The 20,089-nt window shown below is 36.8% G+C and overlaps 1 protein-coding gene across 1 annotated transcript; it reads left to right on the forward strand.

The window, feature by feature from the left end:
• Positions 1–1,924: 1,924 nt before the first annotated feature.
• Positions 1,925–19,775, forward strand: LOC104070917 (fibrinogen-like protein 1; the record flags this gene model as incomplete). The annotated part of the gene is made up of 6 exons (XM_009579729.1): positions 1,925–2,007; positions 6,917–6,992; positions 13,782–13,962; positions 16,440–16,599; positions 18,646–18,743; positions 19,687–19,775. Coding segments are annotated over exons 2-6 (594 nt in total), but the record flags the coding sequence as incomplete, so codon positions are not given.
• Positions 19,776–20,089: the final 314 nt, after the last annotated feature.

Genomic DNA, 20,089 nt, shown 5'->3' on the forward strand with positions numbered 1-20,089 from the left:
AATTTCTTCCTAATATCTAATCTAAATCTACCCTCTTTCAGTTTAAAGCCATTACTCCTCATCCTATCACTACAATCCCTGACAAAGAGATCCTCCTCATCTTTCTTGTAGGCCCCCTGGAAGGCCGCTATAAGGTCTCCCCGGAGCCTTCTGTTCTCCAGGCTGAACAAACCCTACTCTCTCAGCCTGTCCTTATAGGGGAGTTGCTCCAGCCTCCTGATCATCTTTGTGGCCCTCCTCTGGACCCGCTCCAACAGGTCCATGTCTTTCCTGTGCTGGGGGCCCCAGACCTGGATGCAGTACTCCAGGGGGGGTCTCATCAGAGCGGAGTAGAGGGGGAGAATCACCTCCCTCGACCTGCTGGTCATACTACTTTTGATGCAACCCAGGATACATAATTGGTTTTCTGGGCTGCGAGCGCACGTTGCCGGCTCATACTTAGTTTTTCATCCACGAAGTCCTTCTCTGCAGGTGTGCTCTCAATCCACTCATCGCCCAGCCTGTATCCATGTCTGGGATTGCCCAAAGCTGTTAAAACTTCTGTCAGATAACATACCTGAGGCACTCAGCCGAAAGTGCTAATATAATGGGAATAAAGACCACTGATTTCTTGTGCTAGCTATTTCTTTTAAACATCCACAGAAGATCTAAGATGGATTTAATGCAACTGACTGCTTTTACCTTGATTATAGGATATCTTGATTTAGTGTAGAAGTGAGGAACAGCATTTTATCCTTTATACATACTTTTGTCAAAAAACTGATAAAAGAGTAATTAATGATAAATCCGACTTTAAAATGCCACTTTTTTCCACTTTGTAAATTCAGAGCCTGCCCACTGAGTAACAATCGGTTAAGTTAAGAGTTGAGAGTCACGCTATGAACAGGTATCTCCCTCCTTGCAAAAGTCATTAGCTGTAGTAAGATTCCCAGTAAAAATGACTTGCTGAATCATTTTGAATTTTTGAATGATTCTTAGTGTAGGCTACTGATGAGAAATTTATTGCAATTATTAAATATTTGAAATTCAGAATATGAAGTTAATTAGTTGATGTAATGTAATTGGTAAAGAGAAATACTGCCAGGTAAACAGACTCCAAATAATACACCAGAAGTTATTTAGAGGAAGTGTGCAACGAGTATTAGTCTTCAAAAGGAAGCTGATAGTGTGAATATTTATATTGTGGAATGTAAAACTCCTTTTACTACTTTTGTTCAATGTTTCCTTAAGAGTTCACTTCTTCCAGAAGCACCGCTTTAAGCATACTCATTTATTGAACTTTTTGGAAAGAGCCAACATAGAAGGAGGGCAAACACTCAAAACAAATTACATTTTAAAACATTATTTGATGTATTCATCTGGCTCTAAAAAGCTTATATAGAAAGTGATTTTGTCTAACTAAGTCACTGAGATCATGTGCTTCTGAGTGCCTTCCAGTTTAGCTAAAAAATACTGACTTACATCAAACAAGATTCTTTGTCCTTTTTTTCTTGTTCGCTTTGGCTTTGTCTGTACTATGTTGGTTTGGTTTTTTTTTTTAGCAGATTCTTTTTATCAGTCTAACGTGTAACTTCTAGTCTGAGTGTTTATGTTTTATTTCTAAATCAGTTGAGTCAGTTATGCTCTGTATATACCCCTGAAGCCTAAGAGATTTAGGCTCTGATTCAGGAAAGCACTGGAGCAAATAGCTGAATATAATGCTGAGCGCAATTTCCTGGATCAGAGCAGTGAAAGGGAATGGATAATCATTTGTTATTTTTGGTCTATTTTTATTTCAGAAGTGTTGTGTTAGGCACAGAATTAACGTCTTCTCCTTCTTATGTTGCAATTTAGTCTTGATAACTGCAACTTCTCAGTAACATTCCTGCCCAGTGACTCATAGCAGATGTAAGCCTCAACTCTACAGAATTTAATAGCAAAAACAATCGCAGCCTGGGAAGGGCTCTGGAATTCTTTGCATCAGCTTAAGAAGATTTAACAACTTTGAGTTCTGTCCAGACGGTAAAGGTAAACATTTTAGGGAAGAAGGAAGAATTTGGGGTAATTGCTATAGTTATAGTTAAAGGTAATATGTTTTTGAAGGGCATATAACTGGTGCAATGTTGCTCATGATGTATGAATGTTTTAGCAGGATGTAGCTATTTTGCTATGATATCTAGTTAGTTAATAAACCTCATACTAAAATCTGTAGTTTCTAAATTTATAATAATGTATGGCTGTATGAATAAGGCTGCTTTTTAGGCCTGAAAGTAGATCAAATCATGAATTATTGTCCATTTTTCAGATGAGGACTACCTAATTAAAACAAAGCAAAATTTGTGCATGAGTTTAATCATTAAAACCAGTTTGAATTTTAAGAAAGCAAACAAAAATCTTTCAAGTCATTATCTGTCCTTTTGGCCGATTCTCTCGTATTATTATTGTATTTATTAGCAATGCAATTCTTATAGACACTGTACAAACAGAAATAGGCATCTGAATTCCATCTAGTTTGCTGTCTCCAGAATTCAAGAACAAGAAAACAGGCTGACAAGATTTTAATACCACAGAGTTTCTCTAGTGTCATCAAATCTGTTTAGTAACTTGTTATTGAAAGACTTGGAAAAACATCAAATTTAGGGGAAATTTGAACATAGGATTGATTGTCTGAGTAGCCTGTAAAGAAAGCCCAGGCACAGAGAAGGAAAAAGGTACCTTTCTAGAATTTTTATGCCATAGCTTTGGAGAAGTCTTTCTGCATAGCTATGCGAGTGCACATTCCAGGTGTAATCTTTGAATAGTAAATGAGTAATCTCATATGGATAAAATTTCAAGGTTTCACAAGAGTTGCCCTTAAACTTCAATTTTATTAAAACAGTGATTCTTTTTTTCAGCTGTTAAGGGCTTGTGTTTTCAACTTGAAAAGTTTTTTCTCACTCTATCATGATGTGTGATAATTAGTCCACATGTCTACTGTCTGACATTAAAATTTTCCTGGAAAGGGATCTCCCGTGCACAAATTTGTTTTTTTGTTTTTGTTAAACCAACACAGGTGTTATAACAAAAGTCTTGGAAGTCTCTCAGCACTTATTAGGTCTTTGTATTCACTAGCATCAACAACACAAAAATATTTTCTAAGTTATGTAGTTGTTTTCATCTGTGACATGGATTAAGATTTGTAATTTTTCTGCAGTTTTTCGGAGTGAATGTTTTTCTTGCATTGTGTGTGAATGTTTATCAGCAGTTATATTCTCTCCCTACATTTTTAATTATTTTACCCTCCATGTACATTTCTGGATAATGCATTTGAAATAGCTATATAACAACCAGGGTAAATATTTAAATGAGTCGAGAAATTAGTTTAAGAAACTGACTTTCAAAGTGGTCTTCATAGAGCAAGATTTCAAGCTTGAACAGAACTTTAGCTTTATATTACCAAAGAGCATGGATGTACACTTTCAGAGAACTGTTACTGATATAACCTTTTCTGAAACTTTTTGTAGAAATGTGGAAAACTAAGTAAACAGTTACCCACGTTAATTCCAAGACTGAACCTGTTGATTCAGTTAGTGTATGCAAAGTGCTTTGAACATATATGGGGCTTGACCCTATTTTCCACTTTTCTTATCGCTGTAGGGTTGACCACTTAGTGAATCTCATGTCACTGCAACTGTGGGATCAGATAAACTATGGGAGTTTATACCTGCTGAGAAATTGGCTCAAAGGTACAAGGTACTGCCCCTTCCAGGATCAGCACTGCTCTCTACCCGTCCTCTACCTTGTCTGGGTCTCCCTGCTGGGCAGTGACAGAAGCAGAGAAACACCGTTAGGTCAGCCATTTCCTTTCAGAGCTTGAATTTTCCTGTCTCTTCCTAGTCTTCTTGACCTTTCTCCTTTTTTGGGAAGACAACAGCACAAAGATTTTGGTCCCCCCAACCCTTGTTCCTACTTCAGGTCCACTCTGTGTTTTTTTTCCTGTGTATTCTCTGTTTCAATGTCTTCCCTGTTTCTGACTGATAAGTCTCCCAAATGGAGCTCTCAGTTTCTCGCTCTTCATACACCTCTTAATTCTCTTACGATCATAGTGAGCTCATATTGTGGGTGACGACAGGATCAACAATCCATCTTGGGTTTACTGTCCCACTTAAATTATTAAGTGGGACAGGATTAAAATATCTCAAGCAATGTATTTAAATCATCACATTTAGAATTTTATTTATGAGACTATTGCTATATTTCGGTATGTCTTTTGCGCATATCTTAGTTCAGTGCTAAAGCTGACACATGCAAAGTTGTCTTCCAAGTGCAGTCCTTATGAAGTTCCCCACAACAGGAACACGCTTTAGCACCCTTTAAATAGAAAGGTGACTTCATCTGAAGATGACAAACCAAACCAACTGCACACACTCTACAGTCCTCAGCTCTTTGTTCTTCTTGTGCAGCTTGCTCGTAGTAGCTCACACATGCTGTAAGGGATGTGATCTGCCTTGATTGTGCCTGATAGTCTTCTTTTTTTTTTTTTTTAACTAACATAAATTTCCTTGAACAGTATGCAAGATATATTTGATAGTCTTTTAAAGAAAAATAAGAATACTGTAGTTGTAAAGCTGTGCAACCCTTTTAAGATTGATTGCAGTATTCAGGCATTTACAGTCAGTGAAATCGTGATAGAACAGTTTGAATATTAAGACTAATGTGAGAGAGAAGAGCGTGCTTTTATAATGAAAGTAACAGAGAATGAAGCAGAACAGTTAAATATGAATCTTCCAGTGAAAAAAATATAGTCCCGTCTCTCCTAGAAAACATATTTAACATATGCATGAAGTCGGCACAGCAGTTATCAGAGGTGGATCATTTGCGGGTTGTCCAGATAGCTAATGTACTCTTTGGTCACTCCTCTCCCACACAGACAGTGTCATTGCAACAGATAGCAACAGCTGCTTTCAAAACAGTAGTGCCTGCAATAGCCATAATTACTACCATAGTAAGGTGAAAGTGCATGTTTTATCATGGCAGAAACCGCTGAAATCTAAGTTAATAACAGAATTCAATGCCAGGCAATTCTTGCAGATTCCCCCTCCCTCCTTTTTTAAACCTGAAATTCATAGAATTCACCACTTCAAACAGTAGCAGAACTTGTTGCATTGAATTATGGTAACGTTTTTAATTTGAATGATACAACATTTATTTGGTTAGTGTGAAGAACAGCTTACAACTTAAAATTCAGGAATTTTATGGCATAGAAGTAACTTAGCCTAAGATTTTCAGTTCACACTTTCTACTCAAGAAACATTTTATAGGTGATTTTTAATGGATTCCTTTGGAATCCTTAGAGATAGACATCAGCTTAGTATAGTGCTTTGCAACTTAATGGTAGATGTTGGATATGTCCAAAATGCTTAAAAAAACCTTCTGAGCTGTCTGTAACATGAGTCAATGGGTACAGAGTACCCTCAACACCTTGTCTCTGCATCAGTCCAGTGCAGGAAGTGGTGTAACAAGCTTTATACAGATATACTTGGGCCTCACAACTCTATGCTTTCAAATGTGATGCTTTTAAACCAGCAAAACTCGGAACTAAAAATAAAAAAAAATGTTGCTTACTTAAATAAGATAACTGTAATTTTAAAAATCATCCTAAGTATTTTATAGGTAGATGTTGAAAACCTGAAATTTGGCTTGGCTGTAATTTGTACTCATGCATGAAGATTTTCAGAGATTGGTGAAGATAAAATTGGGCTTGTCCAATTTTACAAGAAAAATATACTTCACATAAGCACCTTGCTTATCTTTGTACAGTAAAAAGCACAGTCTGCCAAAGTTCCACTGGTGTTTTATATTAATTCCTGTAGAAACATGAGTGGAAGTTTCCATAAAGCTGGTGTTTCAATGAGCACATGCTGACATTGAATCATTAATCTCTATGATAGGTGTTATGCTATGTCTAACCACAAATGTTTTAACATGTAGTTAGCTGATTTAGTTTAATGAGTAGAAAAAGCAGAGTGGACACATATTTTGGTTTAAACAGGTGTTAGCATATGCTAAATGAAAATATTTTAAGTTTAAAAAAAAAAAAACCTCACATTCCTCAGTTGATAGCTTGCAGCAGTTTAACTAATCAATTTAGAATTGGTTCATGTATAATCATGTAAATATTTTAGTAAATGGAGGCCTTGGTTTCTCATCTGTGAGCTGAAAAGCACATATCTACCTTACAGAAAATTGTGAAGTTACTGTGTCAGCTAATGTTTGCAAGGCAGTGAGATACAATGATGATTGTTTTGGCATATAAAATAATTTTCATATGAAATAATGGGATTTAAAATGCTATGGGTTATACAATACAAAATATGCATAGCTATCAGTTGAAAGATGTCATCCTTGTCACCATTGGAGTAAAAGCTGATAACTATTATGCATTTTTCCCCAAAATTACTCTATAACAGTAAAATTCTCTCCATTCTCTCCTGGCACACAGAAGTTGCACAAATCTTCTTTAGTTCAAGGACAACTAGCCCAATTCAGGTTTTAATTACTTGAACATAACAGAGAGCTTTCTCCCAATTTTAAAGGGCCAACAAGGAATATTGCCCCGCTTTTCAGAGCATTTTAAAATGCTATTTTGCTTTTGTCTTGTTTCACAATAAAATGCATGGGTTTGAATCTTGAATAGCTATCCTAAAGTACATGCAGAGCTCTGATACAAAGTGGCCTAAAAGGATAAATTCTGTTTTTACTGGGTTTTGGAGTTGTACTTGATCAGACTATTTTAGACATTTGTAATGAAGCCTAAATATACATTATATTTACAATATATAAGAAAATAATTATAGGTTAAATAGATTATTTCGAATAAAATTTAAGATGTCAGTTGTAAATATTTAGTTTTAATGTTTAAGTTAACTAGTATTTCATTTGTTCCTCTACTTCACAGTTTCCAAAGGATGAAGATTTTGATAATGATTGATTTTGTCCTTGCAGCTAGCTTGATGGATGCCATGGGCAGCTCTGTAAGTTCTAGTAATTAAATTTGCCTATAGAGTTTCTCCTAAATATTTCATACGTTGTCCTCCATAGTGCTTACCGTGTCTCAGCTACATGGGATGGTAGAACCTTTGGTGGAAAAGATTAGAATTCAGAACAAAACTGAAAGACTGGGGAAATAACCTCAAATGATGTTCAGTGGGGACGAGTTTCCGTTAAGGAAAGAGGAAACAAATGCATAAATATACAATGGAAGATAAATGACTGGGCAATTGCCCTGGAGAAAGTAATCCAGTCAGTTTCTTACTGGATCCAACATGAAATAGGAGGCAATAGAATATCTTTGCTGAAAAAGGTATCATATGATGCATTAATAGGCACATTGTACAGAAGGCACACAAGACAGTTATACTACCATGCAGGGGTAATGCCAACTCAGAATAACACCTTTAGTTTTGAGCAGCATACTTACAGAAAGGCAAAACCCAGGAACTCCTAAAGCGGCGGCTGCAAGAGTAGTATTTCTGGTCATTGACACTCAGGATGAAGAATATTTCTATCCTTTTCTACCTTGTCCACTTGCCATACAACTTTTTCTCAAGTAAGATCCACAGCTTCATATTCTTACTTGTTCCCATGTTACTATGTTATAATTCACACTCAGAAGCAATGATCAAAGCTCCTTCACTTCTAGCTCCCAAAACCTTCTGCTATGTATTCTGCATCTCCAACAAAAACCCTAACTAACACACACACACACACACACACACACACACACACACTCTCACACTCTCTCTCTCTCTCTCTCTCAATCCACTGCTTAAAATAATTCTAACCTCACCAGTCCTGTACTGCCTGTCTTGGCCGTCCTTCCTAGTTTGATATTTAGGTCCTAACTAGTAGGGACCTGGGGGATAGAATTGTTGATTTGTAATTGCCCAGATGGAGGTGGTTGCTGAATTTACAACTAGGTGAGCATCATTGTTTGTGGCTTACTTTATCTTGTGGAAGCCTTTTGTTCAGATGAGTAGCTCTATAGGGGCAGAATAGGAAGCACCTGCCTCTGTAATCACTTCTGCTTAGCGGAGAAAGATACTACTAATATTTATAGAAGCCTACTGAGAAAAAGGCATTACAATGAAATGCATTTGCTTTCTTTTGATTTTTCATTTGGAATATTATGGGCTTTAGCTGACCTAAAACTGAGAATATTCTGAAATTTTTCTCTTAAGTTTTCACACTTTATCTCTGTCGTGGTTTAACCTGGCAGGTAGCCAAATACCACACAGCCGCTCACTCACTTCCCGCCCCGTGGGATGGGGAGAGAATCGGAAAGGTAAGAGTGAGAAAAACTTGTGGGTTGAGATAAAGACAGTTTAATAGAACAGAAAAGGGAAAATAATAATAATAATGATAGAATATACAAAGTAAGTGATGCACAATGCAATTGCTCACCACCTGTGCTGACCGATAACCAGGTAGCGATCGGTACTTCCTGGATCACACCTACCATTCATATACTGAGCATGACATCACATGGTATGGAATACCCCATTAGCCAGCTGGGCTGGCTGTCCTGATTACGTTCCCTCCCATCTTGTGTACCAAGCTCAGTCAGTAGGCATGGGAGCTGTCCTTGGACTAGGAGGGCACTTAGCAACAACTGAAAACATCAGTGTGTTATCAACATTCTCCTCATACTAAATCCAAAACACAGCACTAGGAAGAAACTTAACCCTATACCAGCCGAAACCAGGACAATCTCATTAGAACACTAATCTCAATAGAGATTTTTTGGAGCTCATTTAAATTCTAAAAATATAGGAAATAACATCTTAAGTAAAAAATTTGTATTTTTGTAGTTTTCATAAAGTATTCTGAGTCTAATTTATAGCATCAATTTTAATGGAAGGTCACTAGCTGCTAAATAATTCAAACAATAATGAAATAAATATTGTGAATGCACATTAATTGCAGCAGCTGGTTAAATATGGGACCACATGTCCAAGAGCAGAGCTGTCAGCAGTTGTTAGATAATTGCTTCTCAATGTGTAGTACAAACAGTTGCTTCACTGAAACAGACAGAACATGTTATGTTCAGTCTGGTTTCAATCAGTGGGCACTACTGTCCACTGGAGACAGGCACAATCAGATTCACATTTCTTTGAGTATTTCAACATTGTAATAGTTTAACTTTGTTCCATATCTAACAAAAGGAATAGCAATACGTTATAGCTGCTGAATGTTATAACCCTAGGTTACATTTTGCTTATATATTACTGTAGCTGTGCACTGGTTTAACTCCAATGACTTTAAAAAAGTATAGTAGTGCATTAAAAGAACAGTCTGGTAACCTGCAGATCTAAAAGCCACACTGATCCACCCTGAAGTTACACAGCTAACTTGTGATTGTCCCATGGGAAAAATAGGTGTGGAATTCCAAATATGAGAATTGTGGTTTTGCTGTGCAGCAGCAAAGTGTAATGGGATTTGTCTGGAGTTGACAAAAAGAGACGTCAGTGAGGAGGCTGGAGTCAGGGAGAGAAAGCAAAGTATCAGATACCAGTACTTTTCATAGTATGTTACTTTCAAAACTCTGTTTCTGCTCAGTCATTTCTTTCTTATGGTGTAGTTACTCAGTATGGCTGGTGATTGTCACTTACTATTTACCAGCACTGTGAGCTTAAATCCTTTTCATCAGGAAATTGATATGTGTAATGTAGATATATTACTGTTCACCCCATAATGAGTGTATTATCTGTAAAGCAGATGAGAATCAGATCAGTGTTAATTTTTCATTTTCATGAAGTAATTCACAATTTTTAAGTAAACAAAAAAAAAGATCAATTTAAAATGCAAAGTTAAGAATAACGTTGTCGTGGTTTAAGCCTAGCCAGCAACTAAACACCACGCAGCTGCTCGCTCACTCCCCCAACCCCTGGTCAGATGGGGGAGAGAATCGGGAGGGCACAAGTAGGAAAACTCATGGGCTGAGATAAAAACAGTTTAATAATTGAAACAGAACAAAGTAGAACAGTAGTAATAATAACAACAACAACAACAATAATAGAATATACAACGTAGGCGATGCGCAATGCAACTGCACACCACCCGCCGACTAATGCCCAGCCCGTCCCCAGAGCCGCGAATCCCCCCTTCCCAGACCATACCTCCTAGTTTATATACTGAGCATGACGTCATACGGTATGGAATACCCCCTTGGCCAGCTGGGTTAGCTGTCCTGGCTGTGCTCCCTCCTGGCTTCTTGTGCACTCGGCAGAGCATGGGAAACAGAAAAGTCCTTGACCAGTGTAAGCACTACTTAACAACAACTAAAGCATCAATGTGCCATCAACATTCCTCTCATACCAAACCCAAAACACAGTGGCCACACCAGCTACTAGAAGGAGAATTAACTCTATCCCAGCCGAAACCAGGACAAATATTTAGAGACATAGCCTGTTGCAGACTTGTGTTTAATTCGATTCAAAGAAAAGGACCTTTTATGGTGGTATATGAAGTAGTGTCATACTGAATTTCGATATCAAGTTTTTTTAAGGTACGATAATATTCTGTACTTTTGCTATATAATTTAATCACAAGAGGAGAATGGCTTTTAGCAGTATGAATAGGTGAAGTGATAGATGCATTTTCACTACACCTGAAAGAAACGCACTTAGCTGCCTGTAGCTGCCTCTCCTTAAATGTGCAGACTCCTGCTCTGTCCAGAACTGAAAGTAGCTCTTCATGCCACCTGTTAAAGAGACTACCCACCTGAAGTCTTACTTGTGAAATTGCAAGGGCCTGACCACAGGGGCCACCATTTCCAGGATCACCCAGGTCTTTCCTAAGGTATCTTAACGATGTTCTCCAAGGTTGTGAGTACCCAGTTAAGCCTTATACAGGCTAATCTTCTCAATAAACAAACATTGCAGTAAAACTGGTAAGTGTGGCATGGTGAATCCTTTATCACTCTTAACTTAACATGATTAGGATTAATATATGGTCTGACTGTTAACATGGGTTTTTTGACAGCTTTAGTTCTATAGTTAGCATTAGCTCGTCAGGGTGAGCCTGGAAATATTTTTTTTATGATTTATTCACTCTTCCTCAACCCACCTATGCAGCTCTCCGGTTCTCTGTAATTTTTTGTATGCACTTGGGACTAGTATGAGAATTTGCAGAGACCTGTCAAGGAAGCCTCTTCTGAATTTCCCAATTCAGCTCAGCTTTTGTGAAGGGTTTATATGAAGCTGCAGATTCAAGTTGACACAACGACCCTGGAAAGACTGCATAATAGGGCATCCGTTCTTTGTAATATGCAACATGTTACACATTAACCGGTGCTTATGGTCAAATAACATTCCTCTAGGCCACTGTAGCAAGTTTGTCTGTTTGTGCATGTATTTTAAGTATTTTCTTGTCTTGTTTCCTGCTAGAAGAAAAGGAGGGTATGCTAGCGATCTTGTATAGCTATCAACAACTGAAAAAGATTTTCAAGGGAGTATTCTTAAATAAGATAGGACTCTAGGGATATTAGGTCATTGGCTGCTTTGTTTATTCTCTAAAAATTTTAGTGTTTGGTAAACATGCCTCTCACTTTACAGCTCCTCCTTGTGGTCAAGCATCTTAATGGCTTCTCAGGACCTGGTTATAAGCAGACAGTTGGAGTTTGCACATGCACCTGCTGTCAAAGCAGCCTGACATGGGCAGCCCAAACCCAAAGAGGCAGTTGAACCTTTTCTTCTCGAACAGGTCACTGCCTAGTCCTGCCACGTGTATACTCCCCATTCTTTTATTCCACCATGTATATTAGATTGCAGTTAAGTATGAATTAAACCAAGCATCTGATACACTTCAGAAATAGTTAAAGCGGAGGCCTATATTCAGGATTGTTCTGCAAAGTCAGAACAATCAAAATCAACAGTCAGATTTTTCAGTGTGACTAAATATTGCAGGCAAATGGAACATGATGACTAGGAACCGTTTTACTGAACTCATGGACATAGATTCTTTTGTCTTCAAATACTCTCTTGAATTGTCTCTAGTTCATTTGTCTATTTATTGAAAGTTAATTGCATCCTGTCTAGTGAAAAAGCAGTGGGGTCTGGATATCTACAACATTTATTTCTATCAGAAATAACAGGTAGTAGTCATGACACGATTTATATGGGTGTTCCTTGACAGTAGCAGAAGTTTCTGTGCTTTTTAACTGGTACCACAAATTAATTATGAAAAAATGTGTATGTAGTAGAGTCATAAAATGCAGATTCTAATTAATACTGTTAGTTTAATTCACAAAGTCTATTCTTGGAGTTGTGGTGAATGGTACTGCAAGGAAGTCAGTCTAATCAGAACTGTGTTTGTGCTGCACAGAAACTTAGAGAATGGTATCAGCTTTTCAGATAGAAGAAAAAAAAATCACTGCAGCAAGAAGGTGACATGAAACATTTTGGTGAGAGTGTTCATGGAAAATAGGTGAAGCCTGAGCCTTATACAAATGAAAGTATGCGGATGCCACTGGAAGTGCACATCAGTATGCTACTTCAGACCTCTCTATAGCTCAGTGTGATACGGCAATGCTCTAAGATATCAGCGATTCCATATGGATGGCAAATGTTACAGGTCTACATCCTTAGCTCATGTAAATAATGTTGCCCTATGAATAAGGTTGCACCAATTTAGAACTACTGCATATTTGATCTTGCACATCAGATTTCCAAAAGGTTGCCCTTTGATTTTGCTTTTACCGTGCTAGTTGTGCTCTCTTGCAACCACCATAGCTAGTAAACTCTGTTTCCACATATAAAATTGCAGACACAATGTTACTGATGCAAAACCTCATCTCACGTTTGTAAAATGTATCATAAAACCCCAAAGGTTTTTTTCCCCATATTGAAATCAAATTTATTTAATATCTATTTGAAACTGTACAGGCTGTTTTAATTTAAGCTCCCTAGATTGGGTTCTGTTCACTTTGGCTATTTTACCATAGTCATTAATCTAAAAACAATTATTTACTGCTCTGCGTACATTCAGAATGTCAGAATTTGGAGTATTTAGTCCAGCTCTCTTGTCATGTATCCATATTTGCACCAGGGGGAAATGAGTGCTAGGTATTACCATATCAGAATCGACACATTTCTCAGCCACACTGCATGGCAAAATTAAGTGTACAAGTCACAGGACAGTATTGACTTTAAGTTTTTAACTTTTTTTTTCATGCATATTCGCAGCTTCTTAGGGACTATTTATTTTAGCATGCCAAAAATGAGCTTGAAACTTTACAATATTTATGTTGGCAATGTTAATATTCTTAGTGTAAGAAGTGTGTAATCTAAAAGCATTTGAAAAATACACAATGAAGTTGAAAACGTATGAGTGTGGACTGTATTTCTTTAAAACTCTGGAATTTTAGAACCTTTACAATGTTAGTAGCAGGCCTCACTGGATAGTAAATCTCTGTACCTGGCAGGTGATAGAGAATAAGCAATCTTTTTAATAGGGTCTGTACTACAGTGTTTTTCCCTAAAGTCCCCTCGGCATGTTTGCAGTGAGAGCTGGTAGTTATAGCCACTAAAGAGAAGGTCTCTTTGGAAAGCAGGTATATGTTTGGATACTCTGTAATATGCAAAATAATTTTAAATAGAGGTAGCAATTGAGGTGGAAGTCAACATAGTGTCTGTAGGAAACTGACCAAAATGCTTTATTCAAGGTAAATTTTATTTGTGGTTTGTTTGGTTGTTTTTTTGTGTCACATGTTAAACATGACAAAAAATCATTGATTTTACAATAAGATATGTTTTCCTCTGTAGGATGTGCAGAACTGTTTTCAAGAGCAGATACGACTTCAGGGCCAGGTGAGGCTTCTGGAACATCGTGTGAAACAGCAGCAGTTAAAAATTATACAGCTTTTAGAGAAGAAAGAGATTCAGTACCGTGACAGAGGAGATGAAAACAGTGTCATTGACTTGGGAGGAAAAAGACAGTATTCAGGTTAGAAATGAAGCTATTCTTTTCATTTCCATTCATTGCAATGATACCCAGAAGCTTTAGCACAATTGTGCCCATTGACTTATTGTTTTAAAAGCTCATAGAAAACTGTTTGTTTAAACCACAGTGTTCAGCTTTTACCTAGGCCTGCTGTCACAGGGAAAAATTGTTAACGTCACACGGTATGAATCAAATCAGGATTGAAGCGGTTTATTGATTTATTAATAGCATATAATTAAAAAACAATCAGTGAACAATAAATTCAGAATAAATTCCAGCAGTACAACAGATAAAAACCAATAGTAGACATCTACAAAATGTTAATAAACAGTTACAGATTTCTAAACACCCTTCTTTGACTAATCTCAAAAAGTTCTATCCTACAGGGTCAGTTCACTTTCACACGTTCACAGGGTCGCATGGGTTACGAGCACACACCAACTCTGTTCCGATCTGTAAAGTCCCTGAGACATCCATATTTACACACATAAGCCTGGCATAATTACATCTGCATCTCACTTTAATAATATTCTGTATGTTGCACCATTTTGACTGAGTTAGGTTCAGCTCAGGACATCACAGCTTCTAAAATACTGGTTTTAAGTTGTTTTTGTAATCTCACCAGCATTCTGGTGGTGATCCGGTCCCTCTGCATTGGAAGGCGGCTAAGTGTGTTAGCCCATAGTAGCTGGAGTGAGGCCCAATCTCTTAAAATAATAAAACACCATCCAAACCAACAGCTGGATTGAAAATACAATTTGGGGGTCTGATTCTTGGATGGTGTTCATTTCTAGTTGTCCAATGCTAGAGAGTCTAAACTTCTGTAATTTTTAATAGCCTTGTTTGAATATACTTCTAGTGTTTATGCTGCTGTAAGAAATCACAACATATTAGAAGGCATCAAATATAATAAAGTACCGTTAAAATGAAATTAAAAGCACTTGTAAGTCTGACTTTAAATTTTAGCTGTATATTTATGTATTCAGCATCCTGGAATACTTTTTTTTGTTATTATGGCTGACTCATTTGTTACTGGAAAAGATTATTAAAACCACATTTAGCAGAAAGGTATTTGTCATTTCTTAGCATATGCCTCAGTTTATTTTCTTAAAATGTCATTCTAAATAACAGATCTAAGTTGTTCCAGTCTCTGATGATTATTTTTTCCATTATTTTTTCACCGTCCTTATAACTTGGAAAATGCTTTTCCCTGGTGATACTGCATTATTTCATTCAAACTGCTGTAGCATTTTAATGTCAACAGAGCTGGATAATTTGGGGTTAGATAGTGAGGGAGAAATTCCACACTATATACACCTGCTAAGAATTAAAATATGCTTAGGTGTTTTGCTAACCTACTAAGAAAATAATGGACAAGAAAAGCTATTTTCTATAAGCCAATCAAACATTCTTTAGAAAGACAACTTAGCTGTTATTTAAATCACGTTTTCTATTAGAGTTTATTCAAATCCTGGCATAGCTATTTGTTTTCAGTATAAAGTGTTTATTTTCTATGGCTAATCTTCACTGACACTTTCACTGAGAAGAAATATAGTAGTTCAGAAAGTTCCAAACTGGCGTGGAAGTTCAGCCAACATGTTCCTAAATGTTTCAGGGAAAATCTTACAGTTAATCAGCCCTACCTTCGCCAGGAAAAACAGAAATGTTGAATCTTACACGTCTTTCCTGCATGACTGCTTGATGGTAGATTACATATAAACAAAGAACTCCTTTAATTTCTTAACTCCTAGAGGAAAAAAGATAAGATTATACAATTACATTGCTATTATATTATGACCAGCTCTGAATTTTGTTGTTGCTGTAAACGCTGATTAGTCATTAACACCAATGGAGACCAGACTGTAAATGGTATCAAGCCAAAGTGGTATCATTTTACACATACATTGCACTTTTTGGGGGTAGTCTTCTATATATTTTTGCTCCTGTTTCATACAAGGGACAAGAGTATCAGGTCCAGCAATTGTTTTCCTTTTCCATACTCTTGTTTTTGGCAGTTTTCCTGTGGACTTTCTGGACATAGAAGTACATGTTTGTTTTTAAAGGTTACTGTGTGTTTTATATGTAGAGAAGTTATATGATCGTAACAGGATTCTAACGTGGATTATATAATTGTAAATTAAAAGTGACACTACTTAAACCAGAGGAATTATTTTGCTAGTCAAATGAAACAAAAATGATAGTATTTTATGGTGGAAAAAAGATTCTTTTAAAGAAATGTTAAAATAATTACAGCTCAATAAAGTTTTAAAGCAACACAAATACAAGAAAATGCCTAAAAGTCATAAAAATGTGTTTGCAGAGGTATTTCCTTTGTATTAGCCTGGTTCATATGTGACTCTCATATGACGTGACTTGGTTGTTATTCTGTTGATTGTTATTTCTCTTATTGACTTGATATCTGATTTTGCCAGTAAGTATAGGACTAAAAAAACTGTGTCCAATGAATCTTTTGTGAACAGATTGTGCAGAAATCTACAATGACGGCCATAAGCAAAGTGGATTTTATAAGATGAAACCTATCCAGAGTCCTACTGAATTCCTTGCCTTCTGTGACATGTCTGAAGGGGGTGGTTGGACTGTTTTTCAGAGACGTTCTGATGGCAGCCAGAATTTTGATCGGTAGGTACTGGATTTAGTCCTTAAAATTGGAAATAAAGTGGGAAAACATTAAACCAGGTGTAGCTAAGTGAAATCTTAACTTTAGAATTATATGAGTAAGTTGTTATCTCAGATAAAAGGGAGGAATGGTTATTCTGTGGGACAGCCTCCAGATGAGATACCACTTCTGGCTCTGTCTCTCTTCTGAGAGACATCTCTTCTAGTCTTTTTCTGACAGCTTGTGCATTTTACATGAGGACACTTCAATGTCAAATGCATTAACAATTGTTGGAGCAAGAACTCTTAATGACAAGTAAAGGACTACCTTGTCTTTTGCAAATAGTAAAAATCTAAAAAAGTATAAATGTAAGCAATCTGCTTGAACTGAAATACCATCAGCAAACAAATATGAGAGAAACCACCACAGAGTAATTTGTAGCTCATGGTAAAATGCCTCTAGGAAAGATAAGATGGGTGAGAACTTGGTTTGTGGACACCTAACCTCCTTGCCTTTGCCAAGACTCAAGCATTTTTTGGGAAATGTCCAGAAGTTAAATTCTTGGTGCTGTGAGACTTGAATATAAAAACCTACAAATATTTACAGTTATTAGAAGCAACAAGAAGGTTTTTAGAAGCTCTGCTTTGCCCAATTTGCTTTTCAGTTATCTGCATCCTTCTGTGGATTCGTGTCTTACCTGTGTTTATAATTACTGTAACTATCTTTACAATACCCTCATGAAATAGAGAAGCGATCCCCAGAGAGGATGAAAACCTGCAATCCAGCTAAGAAAACTTTGCTATTCCTATTTTATGAAATATGGTCAGACAAGTTAGAGTAGAAATCTGTCGCAGTTTACAATTGTTACCACCACACACCACCCATTCTTCTCCTTTACCAGAGACTACCGGCTACTTAAGTCACAGAGGCTGCTTTCTCTTGTGACTGCCTGTCCACAGCCTAATACTTTCACCCATTGGTTGAAGTATGGTTGCTTCTCAGCAAGGAAATAGATCATATTTTTGTCTCCATTAGAAGATGTCATGAAACCAAAACCACTGAGAAAGTATTTCAAAGCCACTGTAGACACGGAAAAGATTCAGTGCTTTCAGGATACACATTGATTCTTGAAACTATGCACCAGTATGAGTTCAAAAATTGTTAGAATCAGTCAATAAGTCAAAGCTGGACGAGTTTCACAGCTTAATCAAATCACAGAAAATAAAGAAACAATGCTTGTGATACTTAGATCCCCTGGATTTAACCAGGAAAAATGTTTTCACTTCAGGTAAATTGTGCTATACCAGAGATTGGACTGAGCTAATGTGTTTTCCTCTGGTCTTAAAATGTGTTAATCTTAAACCACTTTGAATGTATCTCTTAAGACTGTTCTTCGGACTGGGATTCAGCGACCAATGTAGTGTGGGATTCAGCCTTTCACATGTGAAAAATAGAAATAATTCTGTGAAGATCAACAATGTACATAAGATAATAAAGTCTAAGATGTTTGTTTATTAATGTTCCCATATTTAATGAACCTGCAAAGAGTTTAGCAGAGGACTACCAAGATGATCAAGGGCTGGAGCACTTGCCCTATGAGGACAGGCTAAGATTTGTTCAGCTTGGAGAAGAGATGGCTTCAGCAGAACCTAATAGTAGCCTGCCTGTACCTACAAGGAGGTTACTCAAAAAACAGAGTTTGAGAGCTTGTTGAGTAAACAGGCTCTTCACAGTGGTGTCTGGTGGGAGGATGAGAGACAACGTACATAAGTTGAAACAATAGAGGTTCAGACTGGATATAAGGAAAAACTTTCTCACTGTGAGAACAGTCAGCAGGTTCCCCAAAGAGGATGTGCAGTCTCCATCCTTGGAGGTTTTCAAGACCTGACTGGACAAGCCCTAAGCAACCTGGTCTGATCTCATGGCTGACCCTGCCTTGAGCAGGACATTGGACTAGATTACTTCCTGAGGTTCCTTCCAATTTGAATTATTCTGTGGTCTATGATTGTATGATAAACATCCAAGCAAACTTGCTTTTTTGATAAATTAGTAATTTATACTCCTTTCAGAGTCTGGACTGACTATGAAGAAGGCTTTGGAAATTTTGTTTTGACAAATGGTGAATATTGGCTTGGAAATAAAAATCTTCATTATTTGACTAACCAAGGTAAGATTTGTATTGTAACAATAGTCTTCTATTGTTTCTGTTTCTTTGCTCTTTTCGGGCCATTTTTTGTTACCCTTTTTGTTAGCATAAATCCTGAGTTCTGTTGTCAGTCTGCATGGACTTCTCCAAGTTTCAGAACAAAACACATTTGAATATATGTTTTCTAACAAAAGGTTCAAAGCTGTCATTGGGCCAGTGGCGTGCAGGGAGCCCCTGCAAAACAGGGAACAGTAGACAGGAGTATACCTCTACCCATTTCACAGTCAGCATCACTAACAGTCCAGAGTCAGGTAGTATGCTGTACCAATTCATTTAGTCAGGCTTTACCTGTCTGCATAGGCTATTACATGAAGGTAAATCTAGGCCTGTCCTCTTGATTAGGCTAGTCTTAGAAAGCTATTTCCATCTTTCTAATAGTCACTCAATCTGAGATAACTTCTGCTTTGCTGTAGAATGCTGCATATACAAAATTTACCCATTGACTTAGCCAGCTAATTCGTATGGAAATCAATGCCATCAGGATGTGGTCCTAGTTTAACTCTTTTATCTTCAGAGTATGAAAATCTAATTTTCTCAGGTGTACACTTATTGATTGATTCCCACTATCCTTTCATTACCACCTCAAAGATCTTACTAAAATACAAAGCCCATAAGGCCATTTTTTTTTAGATGTTTTTTTGTTTACACTTGAAAATCTGTATTGGAATAATTCTAAAATTTTCTGAGCTGAATCAGGTGAATAAATACAAAGAATAGCAACATATGCTTTAATATGCATAAAGAAAGAAGATAAAAACCCATAAAATATGCTGTTGATGATACAGATAAGAGTCATGATAAAAACATAATTAGTGTTTTAATCTTCTATTATATAATACTCTGTTCAGAAAAGTAGTGAGATAGGCTAGTTTAACCAAAATAATTTGTGTTGTTATTTCTTAAGGGAACTATACTTTAAGAATTGATCTAACTGATTTTGAAGGAGAACGGCGTTTTGCACAATATGCAAGATTCGGAGTTGCAGGTGAAGAGGTAATAAAATATTGAATAACGACTAGAGGTTTTAATGAAAATGTGGATTCTGTAGACAGACAATAAACATACGGGCTCCCTAATTTTCATAAAGGTTTGTGTAGAACCTTATTACCATATTTTCTTTCTTACAAATGCTTGGAATTTTCAAATATGTATTAATAGTGGTTTACATTGATACATCAATTTCACACTTTCTGTAAGATGTATGAATCATTTGGTTTAGCAGCCATGGATAAAAGCAGTTTTTCTATTTTTGTTGATGTTACCAACAATAATGGTACATGATGAACGGAGTTAAATCCAGTTGGCGG

The sequence above is a fragment of the Fulmarus glacialis genome, unplaced genomic scaffold (assembly GCF_000690835.1).
Source record: "Fulmarus glacialis isolate BGI_N327 unplaced genomic scaffold, ASM69083v1 scaffold14446, whole genome shotgun sequence".
Classification (NCBI taxonomy): Eukaryota; Metazoa; Chordata; class Aves; order Procellariiformes; family Procellariidae; genus Fulmarus; species Fulmarus glacialis.